This window comes from Eptatretus burgeri, chromosome 15 (genome assembly GCF_056783735.1).
Source record: "Eptatretus burgeri isolate ZD-2024b chromosome 15, Ebu_testis_v1, whole genome shotgun sequence".
NCBI lineage: Eukaryota > Metazoa > Chordata > Myxini > Myxiniformes > Myxinidae > Eptatretus > Eptatretus burgeri.
The window spans coordinates 52553187-52576217 of NC_140975.1; the positions used below are offsets into that span (position 1 = coordinate 52553187).

The 23031-nt window shown below is 42.0% G+C and overlaps 1 protein-coding gene across 1 annotated transcript in view; it reads right to left on the reverse strand.

The window, feature by feature from the left end:
- Positions 1-23031, reverse strand: part of VPS51 (VPS51 subunit of GARP complex) — a 33614-nt gene that overhangs the window by 4484 nt on the left and 6099 nt on the right. The window contains exons 2-8 of the mRNA XM_085855932.1: positions 20824-20953; positions 15498-15644; positions 14305-14524; positions 9404-10139; positions 7536-7748; positions 7215-7433; positions 739-860 (exon numbers count right to left, since the gene is read on the reverse strand). Of these exons, the coding sequence (XP_085712058.1) occupies positions 739-860; positions 7215-7433; positions 7536-7748; positions 9404-10139; positions 14305-14524; positions 15498-15644; positions 20824-20953 (1787 nt within the window). The remainder of the gene's footprint in view (positions 1-738; positions 861-7214; positions 7434-7535; positions 7749-9403; positions 10140-14304; positions 14525-15497; positions 15645-20823; positions 20954-23031) is intronic.

Genomic DNA, 23031 nt, shown 5'->3' on the forward strand with positions numbered 1-23031 from the left:
ATATCTTTTCTGCTTCATGATGAATTTGAGGAATGCATCTACGACCAAGTGGAAACGTGGTGTAGTGTTTTTAATTAACAATTATACAATTTAATTCAGAGAATATCACACTCTGCAATTTTTTTAGTTTATTTATGCAATATGCAACGTCTTAAACCGTAGATAAGTCGATTCCGAGTATAAGTCGAGGCTCAGACTGCCTGGAAAAAAGTAGAATTGTACACTGAAAAAAAAGACAGTAAACCCACTGTTCTGTTTTCTCTCAAATAAAAGGTCACATGAAAAATCCAGGAAAAGTTGTACTTTCTATTTGACAATTAGTTTAGCATAGTAATATATGTGAATTAACTGATGCATATAAATGAATATATATCCCCAATTTGACATTTTACCTTTTGATCCACTTAATCAGTTCATCTTTGTATTACAGGCTAAGCTTGTGCTAATTTTGGTTGAAATTCCTTCAGTGCTTCACAAGTTATAGCAGTAACAAAATTACTTTCGATTGGAGGGAACCTTACGATTGACCTTTTGAACCCAAATCTAAATCAGTTCATCTTTGTATTGCTGTCCATACTTGTGGCAAGTTTGGTTGAAATCCCTTTATTGGTTCACAAGTTATCGTGGTTAAAAAACAAAAACAATAACGGACAGACAACCCCAAAAACACAATGCCTCGCCTTCGGCTGTGAAGGACATAAGCGACATACACCACATGAGACTATCTGATCTAAGTACCTGGTAGTGTAGCTGGGGGCATATCGAGACTGCTGACGCGAACTGCTGTAAGCAGAAAATGTTCTCTTGCTGGAGTCACTACTGTGTGCCTTACGAACTCCCTCTTCATAAAGCAGCCCCACCTGGAAGAAATCAATCACACAGACAGCACATTTGCTCGACTGTGTCTAAGGCTCATGAATGAGTTTGTCTATAAATAGCAGGGACATAAGTAGTGGAAATAAGTTGGTTCTGGCTCACCACCTCCTCTGCACACGTGTTCTCATTCACATGACTTCCCCCTCACAACATGTCTGTTCTGTCTCATTTTACATAGTTTTATCAGACGATTTTTAATTCCGGTTCAAAGTCTCATTCTAGAATCTCGACCATTATGCATCTTGCATCACTTTTTTTTTTCCTCCATTTTCTATTTTTAAAATGTTTAAAAAAGGAGAGATTCAAAAAAGAAGGTTAAAGAAAAATTCAAAAACAAACTTAAGCTACATCATTTAAATTTAAAGGAAGGAGAATATCAAATGAAGACTGAATGAATGAATAAATTTAATCAAACAAATTTCTTTTTCAGTATTTCTTGTGCATAAAATGAACTGAAAATTTATTCTCCATTCAAATGATATAATTTATTAGTTAGTCCAAGGAACTGTTTAAAATACCAGTAATTCTAAAAAGCTCCTAAGTCCATTTTGTGGTATAACCTTTTACGAAACATGATTTCCATCTGTAAATTCTAATGATCACCAACTTTGAATTGAGGTTTTCTCAGGTTAATCTCTTTTTCATATCCTTGTTTTATAAATGTTTCCAAAGGTTTTGATTTGATAGAGGAATGGACTGTATTGTTGTAATCATCCACAATTCCTTGAATAATAGAAACCAATATCTGATGTCCCAATTTAGTAAATTTTTGATAGTTTCTCAAAGTACGATTAAATCGCTTGATCACAATGGCTTTCTCTTCATTACAAGTACTGTATAATATAATACCATTATCTTTAAGAGAATTCATAAATGTTCTGTTATAAAACTCTGTCCTTATCAGTCCATTAATTTGGTTTCCTTAAATATATTTATGAAAGCATCCACAAGAATAACACCCGTTTTATTTTTCAAAGGAACAAACAGGAATATCTAGACCTTAAATAAACAACGGTTAAAGGATACTTTTATCCCTATTATTTTTTAAATTCAATGAAGTCGCCTTCACCATATACAGTCAAATCAACTGTTCGAGAATAAGCCCTCCTTCTAAAGTTTGTGATGATTGGTTTATGTAATTCAACGGCTGGCAATGCTTTTTTTGTTTGCTCTTCAGTCTTAACAATAACACCATCAGAGCTTAAAAGTTTTTTTGGAGGTAATCCAAGCTCTAATTTCAATTTAGTTTCAAATCTTATCAGTTGTTTTATTTTCATAATACACTTATTGACCATTTCTCTTTATGTTTTATTTCGTATCAGAGAAATCAAACATTTCTCCATCAGCTTCATGTCTCTTCATCCAACTTTGTGCTATTGTCATCATCAACATCGTGTTTCATACAAACATCATCATTCCTGTTTGTAGGTTTGCCCCAAGGCTCAGAGTTTCCATCTTTGTTTAAATCTGTTATCCAAGTTTGTTCCAGAACCACAGAAAGAATACCCATGTAGATACAATTCTCGTGGAATACGAGTTGTAAATTTACCTCGTGATAAAAGCTTTTGTATGTTACCACCTCTTACACCGAGTTTAAGGTTCCCTTGTATTTTTAGCATCTCGTTTTGAGATAAAGTGACTCTTTTTACTCCCATACACTAAACATTAGAACCTGGTGTTGGCTTAGCTGTTAGGGTGGTGGCTTGGGATCCTCGCGTCCTGCGTTCAAGCCCCATTTCCCGCTGAATTAACATCAGGGGGTTGACTCAGCTTGTCATCCTTCTGAGGTTGGCAAAATGAGTACCAGTGTAGCAGCCAAAAGGCTGCACACAAGGAGAAGGGGGTATTGCCGGATTTATTAAATCTGGTATTGATGTGGTGCAGGCATGATGGGATGAATGGCCACCTCCTGTGCAAAATTTTCTTGTAAAAACATATCTCCCTTTCTATCACAACATCACTTTTCTTTTTACACTTAAGACAATAAGTTTTATTAATTTGTTAGAAATTTTAACAGACATACATGAAGGAAAAAAAACAACATTTAGCTTGATCTATCACCATTTGTAATTATAGTCTTTAATATCAAAATCATTTGAATAATTGCTTAAATATCATCTCCTCTCATTTACTTCAGATAAAATTTGGTAACCTCTGATGTAATATATTCTGTTCATTACTCATCCTTTTCACCTTCACAATCATCACCACCACCACCAGGTGCTTTTTCCTCACTAATATCCATGGTAACTTTTGAGTCATCTGCACACAGGATATCAAACATATTGTCGTGTCCACACCAATTAAGACCGACACTGGACAGACATGATTTTGACTGCCATATTGGATTTGAGGCCAAATACAGGATGGCCCCTCAGCTAAATTGAAAGGGCATAGGTTAAGAATGACAGAACCAGTGAGAAAACTTTGGCAGGAGAGAAAAAAATGTTAGTTTTTTTTTTCTTGGTTGGAACCTATCAGTCTGAATTTTCTTATAATGGGCAATTGGGCATAAAATTTCTTACAATGACATCAAATCAATGGTTTAATAAGTCGATATCCAGCTCTTGGGATACACCAAAGGTATTGCCATTCTTTCCAAAATAAATAATTTGCTATTCACATTATATTTAAAATATTAATAAAATCCTCATTATTGTTGGGATGAAATGATACATATGAACATAATTGTACACATTTAGAATTTAAATCTTGTGTCTAGAATGATTGATAAAGACCATTCTTGTTTTTATATCCATAAACTAGGCTTATCGAAGAGCGAGTACAAGTACACCAAACGGATTAGGACACAACAGACCAAAAGGACTGGTTGGGGGGTGGGGGGTAGGGACACCAACAGCAGAGTTGAAGGTCAAGATGAAGGCAAACAAGCAATGGGCATGGGGAGGAATAAGGGGCTGGAGAGATGCATCGGGTGGACAATATGGATACAGAAAGAAAATCTCAGGAGGGAAACAGGAAAATTGCAAGAAGGGATTAGGGTGGTGCGTGTGTGTGTGTGTGTGTGTGTGTGTGTGTGTGTGTGTGTGTGTGTGTGTGTGTGTGTGTGTGTGTGTGTGTGTGTGTGTGTGTGTGTGTGTGTGTGTGTGTGTGTGTGTGTGTGTGTGAGGTGGGTTAATGAGGGTGGAAAGGTCATGGTTTTCGTTCCACAGGTGGGACAAAAGAGGAATGAATGAGTCGGTGAGCAATAATTGGGGATTTAGGATTTAGGGAGTTTCACCAGAAGGGATTGATGATGGACTATGTGTGCTCTGCAGAAACCTGGGAGAGTGGGGGGGGGACTAGGCACGGAAAGAGCAGAGGGTCAAAGACCAGAAAGCAGGCGGTAGAAGACAGAGAAAACCGAGCTGTTTGTGATGGTGAAGTGATAGACCCATAGACTCAGCTTCAGAGGGAGATTCCAATAATTTTGAAGTCCTTTGTTTTCATGGCATCAAGCTAAGCAAGGTGTGAGGCAAGGGAATCAGCCCAGAGGGAAGAGCAATACTCCATCAAGTTGCAGATGAAGGCCTTGTAGGTGGATAGGAGTTCAGGTGTGCCAAAGAAGGACTTCCTACGATGGAGGATACCCAGTCGGCAGCAGGCTTCGGAGGCCAACTTTGAAATGTGGTTTGCCCAAGAAAGATAATGGCCAACAGTGAGACCCTGGAATTTGAAAGACTGAACTTCCTTGAAAAGATTGTGAAGAAAGTCGATAGGGGGTGGGGTGGGGGGTTGACACACAGTACTTTCGGAGAGAGATAGTGAGAGCATGAGATTTGTCAGAATTAAAAAAGACATATTCCAAGTGTTTGACCATCTTGTGATTTTGTCAAGGTTTGAAGAGAGGGAAGAGGCTGCAGCCTTCCTATCTGAAGGATAAGGGTTGTCATGGCTGAGGACAGAGTCACCAGAAAATAAATAAAGAGGATTTTCCAGAGATTGGAGAGATCATTTATGAAGATCAGGAATAGGACTGGCCCAGAACACTGCCTTGGGGCACTCCAGCCTTGACAGGGAGAGGAGATGAAAGGATTCCATTTAGAGCCACATGTTGGCTATGAGAGTAGAGGAAGTCAGGAAGCTATATGTGGAGCTGGCCTTGGATGCCATAGGCAGAGAGTTTGGAGAGGTTTTTTTGATGTAATGCAGTGATGTTGGTGGATTTCCAAGCAGATGAAAGATGACCTCGTGCAAATGACAGGGTGAAAAAGGGCAGAGAGAGAATGGGAAAGAGAAGCAGAGCAGGATATTCGGATACGTGAGCCGATGCCCTCCGGTACAATTGCAGAGTCAAGAGTTGAGGCCTGAAAGAATCTTCTCCACCTTTTCAAGTGCAAAAGACACAGAGTGCAGGAGCAGATTGGCACGACAGGGAAGGATGGGTACCGAGAGTGAGGGATTAGGGACACGAGATTTGGAAGCAAACACAGAATTGAGGCATTCAGCCTTGTTCAGTAGCAGAGTTGGCTGTGATGCCATTTGAAGAGAAGGAAAGAATGGAAGGGGAGCATACTCCAGAGACAGACTTAACAAGGAGCCACCAGGTTTTGGAAGGGGGAGGCAAGTTTGAAGGTTATTTTTTGAGGTTGGACAGAAGTTGTTTTCTGGCTCTCCTGAAAGTGGACACACACTTGTGGACTTTTTGGAATGCACTTATATTGCCTTTGGTTGGATTAGCCTTCCAGGAAGAGAAGGCAAGTTGTTTCAGAGCAACCACACGATTCAGTGTACCATGAGCGGGAAGAAAGGTAGGATAATTGAAGAAGAGATGGGATGAATCTGTGCATGAGAGTGAGAGAGAGGAGGTTTCTGTGGAAGAATTCCCAGGCCGAGTTAACATCAAAGGCAGTAGATATGGGAGACCAGTCCTGAAGAGAAACGGCCACTTGCAGTCCCTGCCAATCTACCTGGGTGAACTTCCAGACTCACCAGCATTTATTTCACAAGCACATGATGAGATGAACTAATTGGAGCAGAGGAAGAACAGCAGAAATTTTCGAGGAAATTGGTCAAAAATCAAATCCATAAGGGATGGAGTACCTTTGGCTAAGATCCGGGTCGGGAAGTTGACAGATTGCGTCAGTCCCAATGAGTCGCAGAAGTCCTTTGCTGAAGTGCCACGGCAGGTGGGAGAGGTACCCACACCCAGCCAAGTTGCATGGTAACAATTGAAAGTGCCACATATGAAGAAGAATGAGTTTGGATGAGTGGATAAAAGTTTATCCACATTGTCTGAGAGAGAGATGTAAATGAAGTCATCACTGTTCGAAGCACGCATGGTACAACACACAAGATGAACAAGAGGTGGCAGTGGACGGGAAGTCACAGCCAGAAGTACTCCTGAAGAATGGGAGGTGTAAGATCAGTAAATGGACAGTGAGAAATTGAGTTCTTGATGTAAAGTGCAACTCCACCATCGGGGTGTGGTTGAATTTCATAACTTCAACAGGTGGTGCAAGTCCATAATTGTCAAAATAATATTTATCTTGATTCTAATAAAAACAATCCGTTCCCCGTCCCATCCCCATCCCTCTCCCTTCCACAGTTCACCTAATGTGTCTGTTCCCCACTGATTTGTCCCTTCCACTCCCACCCCTCGTCTCAAGCCCCCTTGCTGTGAGTTGTGTGTTCGCTCTCATACGAGCCTCGACAAGGAATACAAAAAAAAAAAAAAAAACCCAATGAGAACCATTCCCATTGCATTCTAAATTAATAAGAATATTTTTTGCATACTTGGACAACTTGGTTAAATCTGATACAAATATCTACATTTTCAATTTTTCACAACATATATTATTTGTTATATTCTTTCCAAATTCATTTATTTTGGAGAATGATATAATCCATTACCTCTTTTGTTAATTTAAACATCAGCTTTTGCAACAGAAGAAAGCGCATCTCCAACTAACAATCTTGTGTTATCTGGGAGACCAGCTTTTGGAACAACATTTACAATTACCTGCAAACATGTTATCTGTTTATCAATCTTTGTTACATCTTTCTAACTCTTTTTGAGCTTTTCTTTCATGAGCTGCTTTTACCACGGCCAAAATCCGTCCTTCGAGAGCTCCTATCGAGCTTAAACCAGCAAATAAGGGAACGAGGAACGGTAGAAACCCTTCACTCATCTTCCTTGAAGAATATTTATATAGCATACGTTTCGCCATTTTCCGTTGAATCGACCACTTTTCATTCAGGATTTTCACCTGTCCATCCTTTCGATAACGAAACATCAATTCTTACGGCTCCTCTTCTCTGAATTGTAATTACATTAACTGTATAACCGTCAATGTTGTGGCGCACTGCTGGTTTAAACAAGGACCGTGTAATGTTACCTGAATATCAATGGCCGTGACATCCTCTACCACACGTTTCATGACGGCTCGTACATTACGCGGCTCGATGGTGTTCACCCAGTCCCGCGTCTCCACACTTTTACGAAGCATCTGTGAGATGCTCAGGCCCTGCTGCTTCACGTAGTGGTTGAGAAGCTTCTGCGCTGCAGCCCGTACCTCGCCACACAGGCTGCTCACCGATGTCACCGGAGTGCCATTCTGGAAAGACCCATGTCAATTTTGAGAAAGCTTTACAAATCTCCCTGCCACGCGCAAGCCGATGGCGCTACCTAGCATTCGATCCGTATAGAAACAGGTCACCTGTCCAAGGAATTGCTCATCGGTGAGGGTGAGGATGTAACTGATGGTAGACGTCTCATAATCGAGGCAGAGCCGAGACAGCAGCAAGAGCAGTGCAGGTGGAGCTGCAGCTCGTTCCCTGGTGGGCTCACAAAACTGGCATGCCACTTGGCACATGTGTTTTACAAATCCCACCACAAGCCCTTCGCGTACACCCTGAGTGCAGAAATCTCCCTGGGCAGACATCACAACCAGACAATACTTATTATACAACCCAACAACTGATCTTCCCGTTCGTTAAAATATATAATGTTCGGTTTGCTTCGCAATTTATTACAACTAACAGAGTACCCGCCCGACGGGCGATCTTGTTCCAAGCATGCAACACGTTTTTCTGACGCATTACTTTATTTGGGCGGTGTATAGGCAAGTGACGGCTCTGTATAAATAATTAAATAAAAAAATCCGGGTTACGTGCATGAAGTAAAAACATACTGCTTATAATTCAAAACTCCTCACAGCACTGGAAAACGTGGGGACAGGAATACTGTACTGTAAATGGTGGAGACTTGTAATACCCTCCCTCACCTGGAAGCGGCGCTACACGATACACATTTACATTGAGAACTTGCGTCCCCCCTCAACCCTCAAAGACCACTGGCAAAGATAAAAACACCCCGATACATTAATTGGGGTTATGCTGATCCTCTGTAGCAAGTCTAGATGTAATTGGGCCAAAACTGTCGGAGCAGCCTGCCAAACAAACCCACAAACACCAGTCCATGAATTATAGTAAGGATTATTTTCCTACATCATGAAGAAGTGGCAGCTTGATTTGCAAGCCACGCAATGTTGGAGTTCTAGTATTTTTGAACATTTTAATACAGAAATTTTTTCCAGCAAACAAAACACTTTTTTTAAAATGCTATACATTGCTGTAAAGCAATATTTATGACTGAATGTTCATTATTTTTACGAGACTGATGGGGATCCCACCCTTTTTAACCGATATTTTTTTTCTCAAAATAAATCAAGATTGGGATGGCAGGACAGTCTAGGCTCCTCGATGAATGTGCACTCCCCTATGAGCTGTGGAGAGCAATAAACACATCAATGTGTGTGCCATCCCTCGGATAGACATTAAACCAAGTGTCCCGGCTGTTGGCATTAGTTCGCGGACATTAAAATATCCCATGGATCCCTCTGCGAAGAGTAGACAAGTTGGCACCGGTACCCTGAGCAAATTACAAATTCCTGTACCGTCAGCCGAGTATCCTGCATCATTGGAGTGGCAACGAATGCAACCCTCGTCAAAAGGAACTACTTCGGCAGAATCGACGCTCTGCATATAACATGGTGAAAATGCCTATCGGTGGGCTATAAAATGGAAACCATTCAGCCTGGCAGAGGTATGCGCTCTACCAAGTGCCATTCTAATTGTAGTAGCTTACGTCCCTTTGTTTTTCTTCATGTGCCCCGCTTAATCCTTCCAACACAAAAATTCCAGCTTTCACATTTATTGCTTCTCGGGATCTACACACTCTTGTATAATAGCTGCACTGAATTGTGACTGAACGTCCTTTCATTATTTGAGCTTGATACCACTTCAGGCTCTCTATCATCTTCTGGCCAAAACAACAGAAACTATTAAATGTTGAAAGAGTTTCAAGATGGGAGCTTCGCTGCATCCATTTTTACTTCCTCAGTGTCCTGTATTAAAGGGAGCTTTGAGAGCGAGCACAGCTGTGCAAGTTGTCCTTATTGTTAGTGTGAAATGCAAAGCAGGCTAGATGGATACAATTGCCTTTATTTTGTCTATTTTTCACCTCTTATATCACTTCCTCAGCATTATATATAAAAAAATATATATATATATACAAATACAATACCTTAAAATATGATTTCACCGAAAATGTGATGTCCTTGGAGCAGAAGAGCTGTACCTCTGCGAGTACAGCCTTCACCTTGTTGAGCAGAGCCGTCGAGAGCTGTGCGAGTAAGTCCACCAAGCTGGGCAAGTCCTTCCCTACAGAGCGTGGTGTAGCAAGGGCTTGTCGAGCATCAGTTACGCAATCAGAAAAGAACTCCTGCATTGCAATACCATACTGCGCTAGCCGCATTTTCGCTGCTCGCTCCACAATTTCCAAACCCTGAGAGGCCACAATGGAACCAGGCAAAAGGCGGGTAAGTGCCTGCAGCCGGCGGTGGAAGCGGTCCAGTGCCCTCACCAACAACGTGTTATCCCCCAAGCCTCGCTCCTCCTGTAGCCTGAGCTCCACCAGTCCAAAGTAACTTTCCATGTGTGTTTTTACAAATTTCAAAAGCTTCGCCTGTGCCAACGTGGCTTGCTGTTGGTTGGCATTCGCCACAAATAGCTCCTGATAGGAGGCAATCACCAAGCACAAGTCCCCAATAAAGCCATTGCAACCCTTATCCACGAAGTCGAGGATGTCAGAAGGAGGCGCCTGCTCAGAGCCAAGTTCAGCTTGCAGAAGCTGTAGATCATGCTGGATTCGAGTGGAGGCGTGTGCCAAGAACTCCTCCCAAAGCTGATCTGCTGGCTCTCCCAATTGAAGAAGCAAATCAACACACTCCATCAGCTCGCTGGCTTGGACATCACGATCTCTGTAGCAAGAATAAGAGTGTCAGAGACACTCACACTTACACCTGGACAGCATCACACAAACAATCTTACTTAACAACTGGACAGCATTTATAAACATGAAATATTACTCACACCCACACAGTACCAAACAAAACCTGTGGCCTGCTCCATGATGGGGAAAAAATAGCTCTCTCAGCAGGAAAAGCAATACATCTTGTGACAATGTGAGAACACAATCTTCACCATAACCGTGTACAAGTAGTTAGCAAATCTCGATGTAATCAAGTCGGGGAAACATAGCTTAAGAATTGTCGATTTAAAATGTGCACCATATGGAGGGTGGTGCGTTGTAATAGTTAAGAGATTAAGGTTACGACAATCGTAGGTCGAGACTCTTGTAATCGTGGGTGGGTGAGTGAAGGGTGGGTGAGTCGACCAACAATCGTGGGTGAAGCGCTGAGGTGAGGCCGAAGCAAAGAGGGAGTGGAGGCCATGGTGAAAGAGAGAGGGGGCGGTGTTGTCCAGAGAGCAAGGGGAGGAGCTTTTCGTCGCCTCCCCAGGGGCGGTGCCTTGGATCGCCCCCGATAAGGAGTGGAGTTTTGGGTTATCGGAGGAGAGTTGGAGTCGACCCTCAGGAGAATTGAGATTGCGCCGAGAGAGGGAGAAACCGAGAGAAAACAGTTGCTCTGTCCATGGTGCTTGCCTGCCTTGCCCTGTTCCTGCTCTTGTACCGAAAGGACCCGATTGTTTCTGTTGCGTTTATTATTACAATTCTTTTTCCGTGGAAATTTTATTCCCTTACAAATTTGTTTTCTCAATAACGGCTTGAGCGATCGAAGCAAAACTATCAACATAGGAGCCTCGCCTTGGATATTTTTTTAGTAACTACGTCGTCAGGGGTCACATGGTATGACAGCCATGGTGATGGAAAAAAATAAATAAATAAAAATAAAAACTTTGGACATCTTCTCAGAAACCGTTGAATGAAAAAAAATTTGAAACTTGGCACATTTCAGGAACTCCATTTGATAATGATGACATCATAATTGGATGTGTCAAACACTTTATCCGGTCAGTATGAAATATTTTCAGGGTCATCTATGAAGAAACTGGTCGAGAAAACTAAAATGATGACGTCATCAGTGATGTGATATGGCAGCCATATTTATTTGAAAGAACAAAAAACAAAACCTTTAAAAACCTTCTCTGAAACAGCAAAACAGATTGAGGCAAAACTTTACTGGTATGATCGACTATCCATGTGGAACAAAAAGTTTCATTACTATGATGTCATTGATGACATGGTTTGGCAGCCATATTGTATTTTCACGAAAACCTTGAAAATATTTTCTCTCAAACGACGTGAAACATTAACTGCGTTATCGCCAACCTTGGGTGTATACGATTGATCACTAAAATGTCATCAGTCACGTGGTCAGCTACATTGAAATGAAGGAAAATATTTTTTAAATGATTTCTCTGAAACCGCTAAACCTATCGATACGAATTTTTACAAATATGATCCAATACAGTTCCTGCACAGTGTGAAAATGATGACGGCCACGTGGTTTGGCAGCTACATTAGATAGAAAAAACGAAACTTCACAAACGTGATCGACTACCCAGTTGGAGTAGGGGTATAAATTTATGATGTCACATGATTATGTGGTTGGGTAGGCATATTAGATTGAAAAAATAAATAAAAAGACATCCTTTAAAAACCCTATCCTCTGAAACCGCTTAACAGATAGATGCAAATATTCATATACATGATAATCAAAACTTCCTTGGTAACGTGGTCAAGCAACTATATTGGTTCCAAACTAAAACATTTTAAAATTCTTCTTCTGTCAAACCGCTGAACCAATTGATCCGAAACTTTAGGTACATCATTGAGTATGCATGACTATAAAAGTTTGATAACGAAAACATCATAGTTAAGTGGTTTCAGAGAAAAAAATTATTTTAAGGTTTTCCTTCAATCCAATATGGCTACCAATGTGACCTATGATGTCATGATCACACCTTTTTCCATAAGGGTAGCGGATGATATATTTAACGTTTCACTTCAATCGAGGAAGTGGTTCCAGAGAAGAGCATTTTCAAACGTTTTCCTTCGATCCAATATGGCTACCAACCCTCGTGAACGATGACATCTTACTCATCAAACTTTATTCCTGGTAGCTCACAGTTTTGTAAGCACCAATACAATTTTATATTACGGACCTACATGTTCTGCCTCTCCGGTCTGGACCGGATAGCATACAGCTAACCCCCAACCGCCAATGAACGTAACGTCTAACAACCATGCTGAGGCTTAGAGTTCTTTATTCTTGACGTATGGTATGAGTTGTGGTACTCGCTGTAACAAAAACAAAAATAAAATGTTATAGTAAGTTGACACAGATATTACGGTGAATGTTAACATGTACAAGATGTGTATATTAAATGGCAACTACTTTGTAGTGATATGCTCGGATGAGTTAGCTCCCTTGTTCCAGGAATTCGGGCAAGGCATACTTTCACGCAAACAAAAACGAGAAATAAAATTAACCTAACTCAGTGCAGAGTACTGCACTGTCAATGAGAGCCGTTATTAAAATCACTGATCAGAGTCATGGTACAATAACAAATTAGAGTCACTAGAATAGATCGCAGAGCTTTACATTTGTCTACACATCAAAGTTGCAAGTTCTTTCCTATAGGTTGTTGTTGTAACACAATTGTCGAAGTTCGTCGGTAAAACTAGAGCATCGAACTGTTTCATGCCGACATAAAGTCACAGTACAAAATTCTGGTGTTGAACGATAAACAAAACGCATTACTCACACTGTTGTTGGCCACAGTCTGGCACAAAACGCATTTTTCATCACAGCGGGCAAAAAACCACATGGCAAGGCGACATTTTTTTTTTCAACAAGCGTTTCCTGGCTCACGGTAGGCGGAGCCACAGGGAAGCAACAACAATGAATAAGCATGACTAGTCAACCGGCACAGTGTGGCGGCACACTACGCATCAAAAAGCTAGATATATCGAACAAACAGTTTCAAAAGGAGCACCTCGCTGTCATTAGAGCATTTAAATTGGAACAGATGTGGCAATAAATGTGAGTTGTTGCTCCAAGCTCGCCGGCTCAATGACAGAAGACGCCATTTGCATTTCTGCCTCCTTCATCCCTACCCTGTTTAAAATTCCATGTGGATACGGGCAACCTACTCATTGATACAATAAGGAGTATAGAAACAGAAGATAGGTAGACACTTAGATAGATTTAAAATATTTGTTTCTGCAAGAGATAGGTATCCATTTATTTATTAATATGCAACCTGTGGTTGCTTGGCTGGATTATTTTTCAGGGGGTGTGGCTGAGCCACTGATGCAATGCCTCCCGTTACCAGTACGCTAAGCCTGGCGTTGGCTTCGCAGTTAGGGTGGTGGCTTGGAATCCTAGGGTCCTGAGTTTGAGCCCAGTCAGCCTCTGAATTAACACCAGTCATCATTCCGAGGTCAGCAAAATGAACACCAGTGTGCTGGTATGAGGGACACTGCATCAGCGGCATAGCCATGTCCCTAACCAATGAAGCAACCAGCAGCCAAAAAGGTTGTACACGAAGGGAACCGGTAAGCAAGTACTCATTTTGCCGACCTCGGAAGGAGGACAGGCTGAGTCAACACATCCATCCATTGGGACCATACTCTGTGCAGAGCGTTGGTGCTGCCTAAGCAGTCTCCTTGGCTATTGGACACAATCCTGGACGTGTCACCACTCCGACACAGGAAACCAACAAGCTGGCACTCATTTTGCCGACCTCAGAAGGATGACAAGCAGAGTCACCTCCACCTGGTATTAATTCAACAACCAAGTGGGATTTGAACTCAGGATCTTAGGTTCCCAAGCCCACCAACCTAACCATTAAAACCAGGCTAAAGACATAGGTATAGACAGATCGATTTTACTTTTAAAATGACTAAGATATAAGGAAGAGTGGATACATCTTGCTGTGATTATTAAACATTTACACACTCAGATGCATTTCGATGAATATTTCATGTATCTGTTACTCTCTGGAACAAACCACATCCATATATAATCATTAGATTAGGCAAATCCAAAACAATTCACAAAAATAAAGTACTCCTGATAAGGGGGATCAGATGAGGAAAATCTATCAGTTCTTACTTACTGGAATCTACTTCGCAAACTAAGTGCAAGCTTTGCCACAATGACCTCACAGTCATCCTGGATCCCATGGAAGGAGGGCATGTGTTTGTATTGTTGCAGAACATCTTGTGCACGGCTGTAATATCGCACAGCCTTGGCATACTTCTGCTGCTCCACACAGCATGAGAGCAGGGCTGGAAGTTCAAATAGGAACTGTAGCTTTCGCAGCAGTGTGTGCACACCTATGGATAACATGGCAATACAGAGCGACATTAACAAAACGCCAACTGTGAACACTTTGTGACATCTACCACATGGACACCAGGATGAATAGGTTCTAGGTTCATCCAGCAGGTTTTCATATTCTAAACAAAGTGAAGCTACAACAGCACTCTGGTATGATTGTCTACTGTGGTTAACATTTATACAGGTAATATCCGTCTTGGACAAGCATCGTCAGACAGGTACCTGAATTAAGCAGCATGCCCTCGTTTTGTCCAGTCACATTCAGACAAAAACATAATTAGGTTTGTTTCACTGCAGCTTTAGAATAAAGAATCAGTCTAAGTGCTGCTTACATGAATCAGAGTAGATTTTGATGAAATAGGTATGATGGGCTCTCACTTTCCCTCCAAGGCTTCAAGACAGCTGTCCATCACCATCTCAGATCATCTCCGATCCACAACCATGATATTTTCTACCCACATTAACCCTCCCCAAGCCCGCCTCTTCCCAACTTTCCGCTTTTTTCCTTCCTGAGAGTTTGCGGCCGTATCCATCTTGTTGTGCCCATGTCTTCCCCTCACCCTCATTATTCCTCACAGTCTCCCTCTATTTTGTGCATCAACCCTGCTCTGTTGGTGTGTTCACCCACCCCTCTCTTTCTATTGCTCCTTTAATTTTGTTACGTCCTGTTCGGTTCTTTGTTTTAGCTCCTCCACAAAACTCGACTTTGTATTAAAATTAAATAAAATACATTGAGCTGATCCTTAGGTCAACATCAATACTTTAAAGGACTTCGTAACAGCCAAAAAATAATCAACAAAAACAATTTTCAATGCAATACAAGGTAGTAACTTCATTGCTGCACAAGTATCGACATTTGTGATGAGTGAAGAAGAATTTAAAAAAAAAAGATTACAAAAAGCACTCGACTCCATTTACATAGAGTGCACACCAGAGTTTGATGAATCAAATGTAAAGGCAGACAGTTACCTGAGAGTTTGGTAATCTGACGACGTCGGTCTTGCAACGTGGCTCCAATCTTCCCACTGAACTCTGTGATGGAAACCATATTTGCTGCCAAGGACTCCATCTCATCCTCCATTTTTTTGAAGTCATTCTTCATTTTCCTGATCGTATCTGTGCACGCATGATCAATTTGCACATCAGAGAATGCATAAGAAACTGTGCCATTTCTGAGCATGTATGCACATAATGCAAAACCATATCCAACAACATCTACTTTTTTTTACAGAGGTGGATGTTTGTGGAAAATCTGGAGGAGTTAAATAAAAGGTCAACACATTCATAGGAATTTGAATATTTTTGCAAAGGCAAAAGCCTTCCCTCTGCGAAACACATCCTGAGATATGAACTTTGAGAAGTGAAAAATATATTCGGCTTTCTCTGCAATCAGACAATCTGCACTCATCTCACCTCTGCTCACTCTTCCTCATCCGTGGAGACTTTAATTGCCACCATGTCAGCTGGATTGGTGCTGGTTCACACATGTCAGTACATGGCTGAGCAGCAAAGATAGTCTCTGTTAAGCTATTGGGCTTACTGAGCGTTTCGTTCTCGACGAATCTCCACAAATAGAAACCTTTCATTCCTGGGCCTTGTCATGTCAAACCTTTCCTCAAACTTGTCCTGCTCTGCCTCAGCTCCTCTGAGATTTACTGATCACATCTTGGGAAAAGTGAGTCTCTTTGAAAGTTAATAGAGAAACAGCAAGAATGCAGACGTGTACGGCAATTATATTTTTCTGGCTTCGCATCAACTCTCTCCAGTTAAGACGGGCCCATCATCACATGAACTCCCAACATACATTGCTCCAGGAATTTATTCTTCAATTGACAAATTTCTCTTCTTTACAAGTTCAACCCATCTGGCACACAACTTTTCTGTCTATCATCTTCACCCTGGTACGTGGATACATGTGACGAGTCAATCGCAAGAAAACAATTCACATTCTCTTCCTGGAAAGCAAACCTTACTGATGGCAACCCGCAGTCTCACCGCATAGCCTGGAACCATCGTGCCTTTGGACTACGAAGAGCCAAGGCCCAACATCAGGCTTGGCTGAGAACCAAATTCTCCAGCCTCTCACCATCCTGCAAAGACTGGTAGGAACTGGTCAGGTCCCTGTCTGGTACAGATTCCCCTTCCAGTCCTTTCCGAAGAAAGGATAGAGTCATGCTGGAATCTGCTCAAGAGACAGCTGAGTTTTTGAACTCAGTTATCACTCAAAAGGACAAGGTTCTAAATCCTTCCATTTCTGTACCCACCCCCAATTACAGAATATTCTCCACAGCAGCATATGTACAAGTTTCTCACACAGCTTCTCTCTACAAACTGTGCTCCGTCATACGAAGATGAGATTGAAGAACAACTATACAATGGTGATATTCGAAACACCTGGAGGGGACTCAGAAATATGATGGGTATGAAAGAGAAGGTGAAGGATGGTAGATTTCCCAGTCATGTTCCCGATTCCAAATTTACGGATGAATCGAGTGACTTTTACGGTAGATTTGATGCCCTTTGGTACTTTTTATGGTAGAATCGCAAGAGATCAGCATCCAGAGCAGTCAGGCTTTACACCAAAGAGGTCAACGATTGACCGTATCCTTGCTCTTCGGGTCCTCACCGAACGCAGACAAGAGTTTCGGCAGGGGCTGCTTGCAGCCTATGTTGATCTCTGTAAAGCGTTTGATTCAGTGAATCGGGATGCCCTCTGGAGGATTCTTGGTCTTCGTGGGGTGCCACCAAAACTGATAGATCTGATGTCTGAACTCTACTCTGGTACTGAGAGTGCTGTGAAGTGTGGTGGTACCATCTCTGAATTATTTCCAGTTGTTATTGGAGTTCATCAGGGGTGTGTACTGGCCCCCACACTTTTCAGCACTTGTATGGACTGGATTCTAGGGAGGATGTCGGAGAGATCAAGCTGCGGTGCATAGTTTGGAAATGTCAAGATCTCTGACCTTGATTTCACAGATGATGCAGTCATCTTTGCGGAAACTTTAGACATCCTTTTGGGGGCCCTCCAAGTGCTGAATGAGGAGTCGGAGCCGCTGGGATTACGGGTTTCCTGGGTCAAAACTAAGATCCAGGCTTTCAATGGCATCTTGGATGCTGCTGTCCTGTCTGTGCCTGTTTGTGGTGAGCATGTTGAGGTCGTGGAGAGATTCACTTACCTTGGCAGTGATATTCATGTCTCTGCTGGCTGTGAGTCAGAGGTCAATAGATGTCTGGGTCGGGCCTGGGGAGTCATGGATTCACTGGATAATGGGGTGTGGTGCTGCCGGTACCTGTGCGGGAGGAACGAAAGTCCGACTCATTAGGTCCTTGGTGCTTCCAGTCTTGCTCTATGGATGCGATACTTGGACTCTGACCAAGGATCTGAGATGGAGACTTAATTCCTTTGGTACCAGGTCTCTTTGGAGAATCCTTGGCTGTCGCTGGTTGGACTTTGTGTGCAACGAGTGGTTGCTGAGAGAGACTCAAATGAGATTTGTTACCTGCATAGTCCGTGAGCGTCAGCTGCGGCTGTATGGACATGTGTCTAATTTTCCTGACGCTGATCCTGCTCACCAGATTCTCTCAGCGAGGGAGTCTCGTGAGTGGAGGAGGCCAATCGGCCGACCACGTGCCTCGTGGTTGCAGCAAGTTGATCGGCATCTCAAGGAGATGGGGATGGGCCAGGTATCTACCGAGGGGATGGCCAGACGGAGGCCCCTGGAGTACTGGCGGAAAGTGGATGCAGCGACGCGCTCTGGCGCATGCTCCCATACCTGACCTGACCTTGATGTCCCAAGGAACTAAATAAAATGTGAATGTCTGTGAGGATGTAGATGCTCAAGTGTGTGCCAAACCAGTAATTTGTGTATCCGATGTTGTGAAGTGCTTTAGGGGGTTGAGTATAAAGAAGGCTTGTGGTCCAGATGGTATCAAGTCTTGTATTTTGAAAGAGTGCTCTTTATTACTTTGTGATGTTTTTACTCGATTGTTTCAGTTACTTTTAACTACTCATAATGTTCCTATTTGTTGGGAAACATCCATCATTATTCCCATGCCACAAAAATGTTTAACCAAGGCAGCTCAATGATTATAGACCCGTTGCCCTTACCTCCGTCCTGTGTTAATGTATGGAGAAATTGATCGTGAAGTTGATAACATCAGATTTAGCTCCCAAATTGGATCCTTTACAATTTGCATACAAAGCAAGATGTAGGTGTCAAAAATGCATGGCTCAGTTTGCTTCACCTAATCACAAGTCATTTTGACAAGAATGGAACCGATGTTCATGGATTATTTATTGATTTCCCATTAGCCTTTATTGTGCCTGAAACCCACATCATGCTCTGGGTGAAAAGTTTTTTTTTTGTTTGTTTTTAAACTAGACCATCCTCTGCAGGTTAAGGTGAATGGTAGTTTATCAAAGTTATCAATCATAATATACTGGTACTCCACAAGGCTGTGTTTTATCACCTCTACTGTTCAGTCTGCACACCAAATGGATGTGTGGCTCTCAAAGAAGTGTGCAACTTTATTAAATAACTTGCGCAGACGATACTGCCATTTTTGGTTGTCTTTCCGATCAATCGTCCTCTGTATTGTACCTCGATGAGATTGACGCATTCAACAAGTGGTGTGGGGACTTTTGTCTCACTCCGAATGTGTGCACAACCAGAGATGATTTTAGATTTTCGAAATGGTCACAATCATGAACCTGTACCCATAAATGGTGAAAAGGTGTAACTTATATTTAAAAAATTCAAATACCTGGGGACTATTATTGATAACAAGTTAACTTTTGATGAAAATACCACTGCTGTGTACAAGAAATCAAGGCAAAGATTGTATCTTCTCAGGAAGTTGAATTAATTTGGTGTTAGCTCACGTGTGATGCGAATGCTAACAAATTCCTTGTTGATCAGTGTTTTGTCATTTAATTTGGATTAATTTGGTCAAAAAGTAATTTTGACTATGGGCAATTCAAGTTTTAAATTTAATTTCCGAGCCATTTTGCTGTTTAGCCCATCATTCATATTTTACCTGTTATTCTTATTCCTTTTGATGTTTTACATTTCTACATGTGGAGTGTGGGAGAAGGTCTGAGTGAGCGTGGTGAGCGGGAGAAGGTCTGAGTGGGCGTGGTGAGTGGGAGAAGGTCTGAGTGGGCGTGGTGAGCGGGAGAAGGTCTGAGTGGGCGTGGTGAGTGGGAGAAGGTCTGAGTGGGCGTGGTGAGCGGGAGAAGGTCCGAGTGGGCGTGATGAGCGGGAGAAGGTCCGAGTGGGCGTGATGAGCGGAAGAAGGTCCGAGTGGGCGTGGTGAGCGAGAGAAGGTCTGAGTGGGCGTGGTGAGCGAGAGAAGGTCTGAGTGGGCGTGGTGAGCGGAAAGCATTAAGAGTGTGGTGAGGAGGGATGCAGAAAGGGGCCATGAAGGGGGTGGATGCTTTTCCTGATTCCATATTCCCAACTTGAACAAAAAGAAATAAAGATCATGGGATGGGAGATTTGGATAGTTGTTGAATGCATGGAGAAACGCTGCACTATATGAGTGGGATTGAGGGGGGGGGAGGGAGGTTTGTGGACAAGGCACAAAGCAGACAAAAACCTCAGAAAAAAAATATATTTTTGAAGAACAACAAGAGCCATCGTAATAGAGAAGAAGCTCACGTGTGGCATTTATGAAAGAGATACAAGGGTTGAAATGCATTCTTTAAATGATATTTAATGTAGATTCAGTTTGGAGAAAAGAGGGGTGAATGTAGAAAGAACAAAGAGCAGAAGGAAATTCAATAGAAATGAGAATTGTCATGGAGTGAAATATATATTGACAAAAAAGAAAAGTATTGAAATGAGGAGAGGATAGTGTTGAAGAATTAGAAATAGAACACTTGGGGATAAACCCAGGTCTAAACCTAAAGCAGGGTGCGCATTCTATCTGAGGAAGACGTTTGAAAAGGCTGTTTAGGCCTCGACAATACAAACAAATGGCACAAAACAACAAACAGAGTTACATGAAATATTGCACTGTATGAAATAGCAACACAATGACGAATGGACGAGTTATGTCAAAACTTGGTGGATCAGTTGGGTAGGTGACACGAACAAGCAGATTTGATTTTGTTTCAGGACCAGATCCAGATCCAGCCTATCGGTGGGATACAAAACTCAAACTGTTCAGCCTGGCTGAGGTATGCGCTCTACCGAGTGCCGTTCTAATTTCCTTTGTAATCATAACAATACTATTTGACTTGAAAATATTTTACAAAAACAAAGTATCCAGTAATATCAATAGCCTGCCTCACCTGTAGCAGAGATAAACTTGTTGTAGTTCTCATACACAAGTGTCTGCATGTCACTGTCCAACAGGCGGATCTTCCTTACCATATCACTCTCAAAGTCCATCAGTTTGGCCAAGCCACACTCCCTGCGAAGCTGCAATGAAAGCCATCTACCTTACATGACAGAACAGGAACCGACTCGCACTCAAATTAGACCACAGCACACTTACCGACTTACCCTCCTCAGACTTTACCCATAGCAGAGGTACGACTGATTCACCCTCAAACAAGACTATAACATAGGTACAGGTTTTCCCTCAAAACAAACATCAGCACAAGTCCATATATAACTACAGCATGAGTACTGATGTGGACCCACCATTTGGAAAGGTCTGAGTGGGTGTGGTCTGACTGAAAGTGTCAAAACCTCGATGACGAACGGAGCCCAGCTGATGAACGAGGCAGTCAGAAAAAAAGATCAGTCAATCCTTCACAAGTTACTAAGGTTCTTATTTTATTTATACAACTACCTACTTTGAGGTCTGCGATTAAACCGACACTAAATATAGGGCTTTGTATAATTACTATCATTTATAACATCTTTTAAATGTTCATGCAATGCTTTAAAGATAGTCGTTACTGTTCAATAAATGAATACAATTGTTGTGAGGACCAGATTTAAGAAGAAACTGTGTATGGGTGTGCACATGGGCACGGCACACTGGGTTTGCAATGGCACCTCAGTGCTGAGCCCACACTCAGAAGAGGCCAATAACAACCATAAAAATTATAAATTTTTTATATTTTTTGAAGTGAACACTTCGCGATACATTTCAATAAATAAATTTATATATACTGTATAATATATATGTGTATATATATATATATATATATATATATATATATATATATATATATATATATATACATATACACAAGCCTGGTGTTGGCGTAGTGGTTAGGGTGGCGGCTTGGGATCCAAAAGGTCCTGAGTTTCAAGCCCCGTTGGCCGCTTGAATTAAACACACCAGGAGGTTGACTCAGCCTGTCATCATTCCGAGGTCGGTGAAGTGAGTACCAGTGTACTGGGCCCGGTGTATGCCCGGGTTAGAATAGGTGTACCATATCCCTGTGTCGTAAGAGACGACCAGGGTTGCGTCAGGAAGGGCATCCGGCGTAAAACCTGTGCCAAATCATTATGCGGATCATAACGGATGATCTGCTGCGGAGACCCCTAACGGGAGCACCCGAAAGAAGAAGATACTATATATATATATATATATATATATATATATATATATATATATATACATATACATACATATACAGTGGGGAGAACAAATATTTGATACACTGCCGATTTTGCAGGTTTTCCCACTTACAAAGCATGTAGAGGTCTGTAATTTTTATCATAGGTACACTTCAACTGTGAAAGACGGAATCTAAAACAAAAATCCTGAAAATCACATTGTATGATTTTAAAATAATTAATTTGCATTTTATTGCATGAAATACGTATTTGATACATCAGAAAAACAGAGCTTAATATTTAGTACAGAAACCTTTGTTTGCAATGACAGAGATCAGACGTTTCCTATAGTTCTTAACCAGGTTTGCACAGACTGCAGCAGGGACTTTGGCTCACTCCTCCATACAGATCTTCTCCAGATCCTTCAGCTTTCGGGGCTGTCGCTGGGCAACACAGACTTTCAGCTCCCTCCAAAGATTTTCTATTGGCTTCAGGTCTGTAGACTGGCTCGGCCACTCCAGGACCTTAAGATGCTTCGTACGGAACCACTCCTTAGTTGCCCTGGCTGTGTGTTTCGGGTCGTTGTCATGCTGGAAGACACAGCCACGCCCCATCTTCAATGCTCTTGTTGAGGGAAGGAGGTTGTTGGCCAAGATCTCACGATACATGGCCCCATCCATCCTCCCCTCAATACGGTGCAGTCGTCCTGTCCCCTTTGCAGAAAAGCATCCCCAAAGAATGATGTTTCTACCTCCATGCTTCACGGTTGGGATGGCATTCTTGGGGTTGTACTCATCCTTCATCATCCTCTAAACACGGTGAGTGGAGTTTAAACCAAAAAGCTCTATTTTGGTCTCATCAGACCATATGACCTTCTCCCATTCCTCCTCTGGATCATCCAGATGGTCATTGGCAAACTTCAGACGGGCCTGGACATGCGCTGGCTTGAGCAGAGGGTCCTTGCGTGCGCTGCAGGATTTTAA